Below are 10,601 nucleotides of genomic sequence, written 5' to 3'. Positions count from 1 at the left end.
GATTGTGGGGGGAATTTGTTTTATCCAAGAAAGTTGCACAATTATCGAGCGACAGGAAAAATGTGAGACAAAGGCTGAAATGAGTGACAGATTAGGGGTCGGGCCACATTACGGCTCAAGTGTGTGTGAAAAAAAGGCAGAAACCATGACGACCTCATATATTAAATCAAGAACAAACCGTGTGTGCGAAAAAGCCCTTGGTAGCAAAGCTCAGCTCCACCCACAAGTGAGTCAATTCAAACTGTAGAAATCCATGTTTGTCACCGGTTAAACTTTTAGACAACGCTGCCAAATTAAATCGATCTGGTGAAACCATGATGGTCAGGGACAGGAAAGAAAGGTGGCCCAAATCCAGCAGAAAACAGCAACAGGAAAGACACGCCACCCCACTTCACTCAACCAGGGGCGGCCTAACCAGAGACAGTGGTCGGGGTCAGCTGGGTTTAATGCCCATTTCAGACAAGTCCAGGTGAAATCTTGAAGAGGGCATTCAGAAAAGAAAAAAAAAGATATGAATGAACACAGAGGAACCCCACTGAGGTCAAGTTCTTTATTTATCTGTAGACACCCTTCCCATTTCCAGGAAGTTCACAGTATTTCTGGCTCTCCATGGGCCTGTTCCCAGCCTTGCAAGCATTTATTCAAGTCACTGACAACTTTTTTCAAGCGTCTGACGAAGTTGCTCCCCCCCCCCGCCCCAAATATTGGACACTTCCGACATGAACCCTTGAAGCTCCAGACTCTTTGGAACTGTGGGAGTTATGCAAGGGGGGGGGTTTAAAATTGCCAGCAGAAACAAAGCACAATTTCTAAATTTTTTAAAAGGGGATGGGGCTGCCCCACCCAATTGTTAAAAACCAAGTCAAAAATGATACAGAGATGCCTATTTTCCTGGCTGAATAGCAGAAACGCAAGCTTTCGTTCCTACCCCGTGGAACCTGTAAACTCTCTTCAATTGGGGCAATGTTACATAAAATAAATTATGAAACTGCTCAAAACTACTGTCTGCGCCTGCTGGGAGCCAAGCGCAAGAGCGTCGTCCGTTCCCGATTCCATACGCAAGAGCGCCTGTGTCGTACGACCAGGACAAACGCCAGCCAGGCAGCACAGAGGAAGATTTGGGGGCCAGAAGGTTTACACACGACGCTTCTGTGAGCATGTAATTCTATCCCGGCCACTGGCCTACGTGGAAATATGCTTTCGGCACACAAGCAGCACATAACTGTGAATTCTCAAAGGACCTGCGGCGTCCAAGAAGTACGCAAGTTTGTCAGGTGGTTTCCCAGTGTTACCTTGACGTGAATATTCAGCCAAACTTAACACGGGACCAGACATTCGGCTACGATAACAAATGCAGGGACGTATAAGCAAAACTAGATCACTGGCTCACGCTCAGCAGTAAAGAGAGCGCCCGGGCCAGCTTGTAAACACAGGGATATATAAATATGCATGAACATGGTGGAAAGTATACCATATTTTTGTTTAAAAAAACCAGCTAACACACAACAAAACCCCTTGACACGTACCTAGGAGAACTAAATACAGAATTAACTTATTTGCATTAGGCGCATTAGTACTTACATACTGTGAATGTACATGGGATGATTCTTCACTGGAGACGTCACTTCAACAGGGTTCCTGAACCATTAAATACCACTGGGGAAAACTACAGCTTTTTCCCAAACGAGAGTAACTACCAGAATTGGATGGGATACTGCAGTTTTTTGCCCTTTTTAGCACCCTCTGGGTAAGAAACCAGCAACACCGACGCCTCGTAATGGTATAGCTTCTCCTGTGCCCTTTTCGGATCAAGTTTCGGCCTTTGGATTTCTGAGACCTAAAGAGCGGCAGCTGATCGAACCCTGAATTATTTCTACATATTCTCGACCCCTAATTCCATTTCTGAGCCCCTCTGGGTATGTCTGCTCTCCATTTTGAATTAATGTTGAAAATAGCTTTTAAGCTATCCTAGCGTCTCCGAGTAACCCTGGGAATTGTAGTTTCAGGGGAAATATTGTCTTATTGATGAGCCTCTTCGCAGAAAACTTAGAATTCCTCAGCTGAAAGCGACGATTATTAAAACCAAGTGGAAGCCAATGTTTTAAGGGAGAAATCATTCCTTTCCCTTCATCTCGGCATTCGTATGAATCCTCAATGGTTGTGAACGGGGTTTTAGCTGTTCTAAACTCTTTCCAGGACATAAAGGCATGATTCGGCATACCCACCTGGGAGAGAAAATTTATCCTGGCCGACACATGTGGATTCAGCTGAAACAAAGAAGAAATGCAGGCAGTCCGAATGTCACTCCTAAGGTAACTGCCTTGTGCAAACAGGTTTCTAAGTTGCTTGCGAGAAAAACAGATGATGCTATTTTACAAAAAGAATGTTAAGAAAGAAGGAACTCTAAAAGGATACAATTCACCAGAGGAACAATTCTGCCGAAAAAGGAAGTAACTGTTCAAATGAAAGGACAAACTCCAATATTATTGTATTGTCGAAGGCTTTCACGGCCAGATTCAACTGGTTGTGGTGGGTTTTCCGGGCTGCGTGGCCGCGGTCTGGTGGATCTTGTTCCTAACGTTTCACCTGCATCTGTGGCTGGTATCTTCAGAGGTGTACCCCAGACTCAGGCGAAACGGTAGGAACAAGATCTACCAGACCACGGCCACGCAGCCCGGAAAACCCACCACCACCAGTCCAATATCATTGTTGCACGGAATTCAGGACAATTGCCAGTTGGTTGGTAGCTCTGCCTACCCTAAATGTTTCCTGTCGATGCACAGCACTGGAATTGGAGGACAGGATGGGCGTGGGCACGGAGCAGCTTCAAACTCTGCACCGACGAAAGGGAAGAGGGGAACACGAATTCCTCATGCTTCTTAGCCAAAAGCATGGAGTGGATATTTTCTGTTTTGGCAGACCAATGGCACGTCAGTTTGCTGACACAATGTTGAGCAGACCGTGCGCGAGATAACCAATTAGGGCTCCAGACACCATAGCGGACACAGGGTTGCCTGAGAAAATGGGATCCCCGTGTTACCTGCCATCTTTTCTGCCGGCTATATTGCCTCGTGAAAAAAATTCACTGTGTTACACCACATAGTGCAGTGGTGGCGAACCTTTGGCACTCCAGATGTTATGGACTGCAATTCCCATCAGCCCCTGCCAGCATGGCCAATTGACCAAGCTGGCAGGGGCTGATGGGAATTGTAGTCCATAACATCTGGAGTGCCAAAGGTTCGCCACCACAGCCATAGTGAATAGTCTCCTACCGCCATCCAATAATATGGTTAAAGGGTCAAGGGAACTCAGAGGATTAGGTCACCACTGGATTGGGGGTGGGGAGCAGATGCAGGGGTGTGTGGTTTGGTAGGGCAGCCCCGTCCTCTGCCATAACATCTGTCTGGTTCCACTCAAGGATTTTCAAGGACGGCTAAACTACGCCACAAATCAGGAGATGTGGTAAGGAGAAAGATCTACACTCATCAATGACACAAATGAACCCCTAGGTTTTTGGAGATATAGAAGGGTCTGGGAAAGAGTGCCGGGAAAGGCCTAAGATAGCGATGTCCAAAAAAGATAATGCCACCCCAGGAACCACAGGGGTAGGAGATACAGGCTACCCTCATATGGACGGAAGCCATTTTGTGACGGCACGTTCACCAGAACGGCAACCACGTACGTGGTCAACCCAAAACGATCCGCCGGGCAAAAAGCACCTCCCAAATTCCTATCCTGCCACTAAACGGCACCTCGACCGGGATGCCGTGCCCACTTCCCGCAGCACGGAGATGCAACCTGCAACCACAGTAATGCCGTCCAAGAGCACGGTGAACATAAGTTCTCACGCTACGAAGCCACGGGTCAAATGTACTCGACAATGCAAAACACGTACGCTAGGGATCAACCTGAGGTTTCGCTGTGCAGAAACACGACGTGAAGCCGGCCCCGTAGCAAGCGGCTACCGGGCGGTCGTGGGACAAATGTGAATCCAGAATCAGACCTGTCTGGGTCAGATAACCGTGACAATCAAATCCCTGGCATTGGGGATTGTAAAGCATCTGCCCCACTGTCGGGGGTCTCTCCCACTCAGCTGCTTGGCATAGCCAAGATCAGTCATTTTTGTATTACAAAAACCAATCCCAGAATTCCACAAGGAGGGAATTTTCTGTTGTTCTGTGCTATAGAAATTCCTCAGTAGGAAAAGAAAGGGAGAAGTTCTGTTTGGGCAACGGTTGTGAGCGTTCCGGTAGGGACCCGAATCACTCCTGTTTCTTGTCCGGTTTCTTCTCCGGATCCACCCGAGGTCCCAGACTGTTCCATATCTCGGTGTACATCAGAGTCCCCACAAAGACCAAGAGAGTCCCTATCCAGTGCCAGGTGGTGAAGGGGTTGCTGAAGTACAGGATGGAGAAGATGAGGCTGACAAATTTCCGCAGCGTCACCACCAGCGTGACGGTTAGGGAGGTGCACTCGGTGGTCAAGATGAAGACGCCCCGTATGCAAATATATCTGAGGGGGCGCTGAGTTAAGGGAAGACCCCGGCAGGATAATTGGCGTAAGAGAGAGAGGGGTGGAAGAGAAGAAGAAGAAGAGTTTGGATTTATATCCCCCTTTATATCCCCCCTACGCAGCAGTGGCGTAGGAGGTTAAGAGCTCGTGTATCTAATCTGGAGGAACCGGGTTTGATTCCCAGCTCTGCCGCCTGAGCTGTGGAGGCTGATCTGGGGAATTCAGATTAGCCTGTGCACTCCCACAAATGCCAGCTGGGTGACCTTGGGTTAGACACAGCTTCTCGGAGCTCTCTCAGCCCCACCTACCTCACAGGGTGTTTGTTGTGAGGGGGGAAGGGCAAGGAGATTGTCAGCCCCTTTGAGTCTCCTGCAGGAGAGAAAGGGGGGATATAAATCCAAACTTTTCTCTTCTTCTCTTCTTCTTTCTCTCCTGTAAGGAGACTCAAAGGGACTTACAATCTCCTTTCCCCTCTCCCCCCACAAAAAACACCTGGTGAGGTGGGTGGGTGGGGCTGAGAGAGCTCCGAAGAACTGTGACTAGCTCAAGGCCACCCAGCTGGCATGTGTGGGAGTGCACAAGCTAATCTGGTTCACCAGATAAGCCTCCAAAGCTCAGGTGGCAGAGCAGGGAATCAAATCCGGTTCTCCAGATAAGAGTCACCTGCTCTTAACAACTACGCCACACTGGCTCATAGAAGAAGAAAAGTTGGCTTTTATACCCTGCTTTTCTCTACCGAAAGGATTCTCCAAGTGGCTTACAATTTCCCTCCTCCCAGCCACACACAGGTGAGGCTGAGGAAGTGCTTGGAGATCTTTGCAGTGGCGTAGGAGCAGCAGTGACGTAGGTTAACAGCTCGTGTATCTAATCTGGAGGAACCGGGTTTGATTCCCAGCTCTGCCGCCTGAGCTGTGGAGGCTTATCTGGGGAATTCAGATTAGCCTGGGTGACCTTGGGCTAGTCACCTTGGGCTAGTCACGCCAGCTGGGTGACCTTGGGCTAGTCACAGCTTCTCGGAGCTCTCTCAGCCCCACCTACCTCACAGGGTGCTTGTTGTGAGGGGGGAAGAGCGAGGAGATTGTAAACCCCTTTGAGTCTCCTGCAGGAGAGAAAGGCGGGATATAAATCCAAACTCTTCTTCTTCTTCTTTGACTCGCCCCCCAGCAGGCTGCGTTTGGAGGAGTGGGGGGGATTGAACTCAGTTTTCCAGACAAGAGCTCGGAGGTCAGCTTTTTGAACAAAAAACTGAATGACGTGTGTCTGGGGAGGGGTTGATTTTAATGACCTTAAAATGGGGGGTGGGGGGTGGGGTGGAAGGTTATCATAGAGGTTTTCAATTGCTAGCCACCTTGGTAGCCCTTGTCAGGGCAGAAAGGCAGGAAGAGAACTTTGCAAATAAATACATGATAATTCAAGAGTCAGTATGGTGCCGTGGTTAAGAGCGGTAGACTCTAATCTGGAGAACCAGGTTCGATCCCCCACTCCTCCACATGAGCAGCAGACTCCTATCTGGTGAACTGCATTCGTTGACCCGCTCTTACACATGAAGCCTGCTGGGTGACCTTGGGCTAGTCACAGTTTTCTCCGAACCTACCTACCTACCTCACATGGTGTCTGTTGTGGGGAGAGGAAGGGAAAAGAGTTTGAAAGCTGCCTGGAGTCTCCTCTCCTCTCTCACCGGAGAGAAAGGTGGGATATAAATCCAAACTCTTCGCCTTACACGAAAAAATGTCATTAAAAAATGAACGAGAAGGAAGGGAATGTTCCCAGACTGGGCCATGAGGATTCGTCAGCTACAGGGAAAAGGATAAACCTTTTTCACAAACTTCATATGATTTTAGAGCTTAATCAGTGGTGGGATCCAAAAATTTTCGTAACAGGTTCCCATGGTGGTGGGATTCAAACTGTGGCGTAGCGCCAATGGGGATGGGCGGGGCACGACGGGGCATGACCGGGCATTCCGGGGGCGGGGCATTCCTGGGCGGGGCTGTGGCAAGGACGCAGCCGCTGCGCCGGTCCTTGGGCGGGAAACAAATGCACGCAGGCGCAGGCTGCCACGCATGCTGGTGCACCTCCTGCTACACTGCTTCAAGTTCTGCGCGCTACTGCTGAGAGGAGGGGCGTAACTAAGGCAAAAACCACGTGGCAGAATCACCAATGAGTAACCCCCTCTCGGCACACACAAATAATGAGTAACCTACTCTCGGGAACCTGTGAGAACCTGCTGGATCCCACCTCTGGGTTTAATGCAAAACACAAAAACGCTCCCTCCTTCCCGCACACATTTGATCATCTAGGCAGGGAGCACATTGGAAACAGATGTCTGCCTCTCTGCCTCTGTGCATAATCTGTTTTTGAGCTGCAGAGGAGGAGCAAGCCACTCCTGATTCAGGCATCTACATTACTATTTTTAGGACCACTTGGGACCCCTTTCTCCTTTCCCTGGTGTCAGGTAAGAGCACAAGTTCCATCCCATCACCCCAGAACAGGCAGTTTATCTGATCTTCTGCACCACCTTTAAGAGGGGAGAACTGTACCCAGAGGTGGGATCCAGCAGGTTCTCACCAGTTCCCGAGAGGGGGTTACTAATTATTTGTGTGTGCCGAGAGGGGGTCACTAATTGGGTCTGCTTTTCCGTTAGAAATGCCATTAGGTCCAAAAATCATCAAGTCCTGTTGTTTCCTATGTGGCTGGTTAGCGAAGGTAGAAAACGGGATCATTCTCCCTGTTGGGCTGTTTGAAAAACATGTTTTAGAAATATGGTAAAGTTCCTTGTTTCAGGAAAGTATCCTTCTTTTGATTTCTAGAAACCAAATTAAGTATTTGAAAGTATTAAGTATTTGACAGGCAGTCAATTGGAGGAGAAGTAGTTGTTTCTGTTGGCAGTAGACGATAGGACTTGCTAGAATGAGTTTAAATTATGGACAGAAAGATACCAGCTGGAAATTAGGAACTTTTTTTTTTACAGTAAGAGTTTTTTACAGTAACAGAGACATTATTAATGCCCTGCCCCCGGAATGCCTGGCTACGCCTCCGTCGTGCCCCGCCCAGCCCCATTGGCGCTACGCCACTGTTTGAATCCCACCACCATGGGAACCTGTTACTAAAATTTTTGGATCCCACCACTGATTGTACCCCCTGCGCCTCAGCAAGCAGACAGGTTGATCCTCCACCTCACAAAGGCCCAGGTAAGTGCCTGAGCTGAGGCTTAGTCTACTGTCGAGAAATAATGTTTACGTATTTAAGAACTCTGCGGTCAATAGACCCATGCAGTGAGAAATAATAGGCCGTGAGCTCATTTGGGGAAGTCTACCCACAAACCGGAGAAGCTCCGAGAAAAACAGCCGCACGTTTACCTCAGGGTGGGTCCCCCCCATGACATCCGCCACAAAAAGGATACTGAGTGATAATGTTCATGATGAGGTAGAACCACAGGATGGGCAAGTTCAGTCCCAACACCGGGACTTGGAATGGCTCTGTGGAAAAGGAGAGAGACGATCTTTGGAGAACCAACTACCTCTTTCCTTCCTGGAGGACAGGTGAGCCTGGCTAACTCCAACCCAGTTCTGCTAACTGGTCTCCAAGATACTAATCCGACACTCTTGACCATCTCACCACACTGACTCTGTAATTCTGTACGGCTAAATCAGGAAAATCCACCTGGCAACGAGTTATGTAGAAATATTGCACCAACGAACGGCAATCCTGGCTTTCCTGTCTGTAAACTGGTATTTCTGGAACACCCCTGTGGTATTCTTGTGTATCTGCCATTTTCTCACACATAGACAAACAAAACATACAAACACAAAAAGAAACAACACTCCACATCTTATACTGACTTCCAGCTGTCTCATCTTTGATTAAAAGTTATCTGCATATATAATTAAGCCATTAATTCAATAGTTATTTCTTAAGTGTATTCTAGTAGCTACAATCTAATGTTTTCTTTAGATTCCAAACCCTGCCACTATTTGAAAAGATTTTCAAAAGATATTCTGTAAAAGGTTTCCAGTTTTCTAAAAAGATTGTTCAAACTATTCTGCTAGAACACGGCCATACAGCCCAGAAACCACACAGCACCCAAGTGATTCCGGCCGTGAAAGCCTTCGACAATACATTGTTCAAACTATTGTCTTTTAACAGTGTTATCAACTTTGCCATTTCTGAATATTCTGTAGCTTGCAGAACCCAGCCCTCTTTTGTTGGTATCTTATTGTCTCTCCATTTTTGAACATACAAGTCCTTGCTGCAGTGGTCATAGATATAAAAGCAGTTCTATATTGTCGAAGGCTTTCTCGGCCAGATTCAACTGGTTGTGGTGGGTTTTCCTGGCTGTGTGGCCGTGGTCTGGTGTTACACACTGGACACAGTGTCAAACAGACTTCCCTCTGTGATGCACCTCTGAAGATGCCAGCCACAGATGCAGGCGAAACGCTAGGAACAAGATCCACCAGACCACGGCCACGCAGCCTGGAATGTCAGGGAATAAAAAATATGTGGTGTTCATCTTGTGAGCAGACAGATCAATGTGATCCAGGTGACAGCACTCGTCAGACAGAAACACCTGTCAAAACCTGATGTAACTGTACAGAACCAGTTTAATCCCGATCACTGACCTTTACTGTGATTGGCTAACAGTTGTATATAGGTAGAGCACGTTCCACTGTACTGTGTCTAGGGATTTCTGAGTTGCTGCGGAGCATGCTGCCCGATTGTTTTGCTGATACTGTCTACGCCAGTGATGGCGAACCTTTTCGAGACCGAGTGCAGCCCAAATTGCAACCCAAACCCCACTTATTTATTGCAAAGTGCCAACCCGGCAATTTAACCTGAATGCTGAGGTTTTCGTTTAGAAAAAACCAGTTGGCTCCCTCTTCCTCCACCACACCTGTTCGAGCCTCCAGCAAGTCCCACGCACACCACTCTGTGCCTCTCTAGCATCTCTGCCTCCTCTGCTCGGGCAGCAGCCACCTGGAGCACAGGCACCAGGCCCGCCTGCCGAGCCCTTCTCACCACGGTGCACACACGTCATGCTCAGTGGCCCAGGCCAGCCTAGATGCGTGTGTGTGGGTGGGTGGGGGTGATTTCCCACCCCCACATGACGAACTCTGTGTGTGCGTGCCCACAGAGAGGGCTCCGAGTGCCACCTTTGGCACCCGTGCCATAGGTTCGCCATCACTGGTCTACACTGTAAATAACCGGCACCTAAAGATAAAGTCTTCTTTGGAAGTGAAACTACTTTATGGTGTTGTGTTGTTTCTTCTGCCGGGCCAAGCCTGTTGCAGCCGCATTTATCCTACCTCGGTAACACAGCTTCCGCTTGTTAAAAGGTCTACTCTGTTACAGAAAACCTACCACAACCAGAGTTCTATATTGCTTAGGAAAGTCTTCTCCCATAATTTCCAACAGAAAAGCCTCAGGATTTTAAATAACTGTTATCTTCAGACTCTTTTGTACTTCCTTAAATATCATAACCCCCCAAATCTCAGCGTTTTCAGACATCCACCGCATATGAAAGGAAGACCTCTCTTGCTGTTGACACTTCCAACATCTATGTAACCTACCTTACAAATTTTATTAACACCGTAAGCCACTTCGAGCACCATAAGGGAAAAAAGGCAGCTAAGGAACATTTGAAGAAGAAAAAGAAGAAGAAGAAGTTCCACCTTCTTGCCCTTCCCCCCTCACAACAAACACCCTATGAGGTAGGTGGGGCTGAGAGAGCTCCAAGAAGCTGTGACTAGCCCAAGGTCACCCAGCTGGCGTGTGTGGGAGTGTACAGGCTAATCTGAATTCCCCAGATAAGCCTCCACAGCTCAGGCGGCAGAGCTGGGAATCAAACCCGGTTCCTCCAGATTAGATACACGAGCTCTTAACCTCCTACGCCACATAAAAGTGTAGTAGCAAGCCAGGCTCAGTAACCAGCAAAGGGATCCGGGGGCGGGGGGAGGAAGCAATCGTCTGAGCAATGGAGGCCAAGTCTAGTGCCAACTTACCGGACTGGTTGAAGAGAACTGCGTGCCTGTAGATGTCAGGAGCCAGGAGAAAGAATCCGGGGAGTGGTAGCGCATGCTGTCGAGCAGAAGAAC

At 48.4% G+C, this 10,601-nt stretch overlaps 1 protein-coding gene across 1 annotated transcript in view; it reads right to left on the bottom strand.

The window, feature by feature from the left end:
* Positions 1-3,227: 3,227 nt before the first annotated feature.
* The window catches only part of SLC35B4 (solute carrier family 35 member B4), a 32,260-nt gene continuing 24,886 nt past the window's right edge, over positions 3,228-10,601 (bottom strand). The window contains exons 8-10 of the mRNA XM_048501982.1: positions 10,509-10,584; positions 7,913-7,988; positions 3,228-4,512 (exon numbers count right to left, since the gene is read on the bottom strand). Of these exons, the coding sequence (XP_048357939.1) occupies positions 4,263-4,512; positions 7,913-7,988; positions 10,509-10,584 (402 nt within the window). The 3' untranslated portion in view covers positions 3,228-4,262. The remainder of the gene's footprint in view (positions 4,513-7,912; positions 7,989-10,508; positions 10,585-10,601) is intronic.

This window comes from Sphaerodactylus townsendi, linkage group LG06 (assembly GCF_021028975.2).
Source record: "Sphaerodactylus townsendi isolate TG3544 linkage group LG06, MPM_Stown_v2.3, whole genome shotgun sequence".
NCBI classification, from domain to species: domain Eukaryota; kingdom Metazoa; phylum Chordata; class Lepidosauria; order Squamata; family Sphaerodactylidae; genus Sphaerodactylus; species Sphaerodactylus townsendi.
This window is presented reverse-complemented; position numbering and strand designations above follow the sequence as displayed.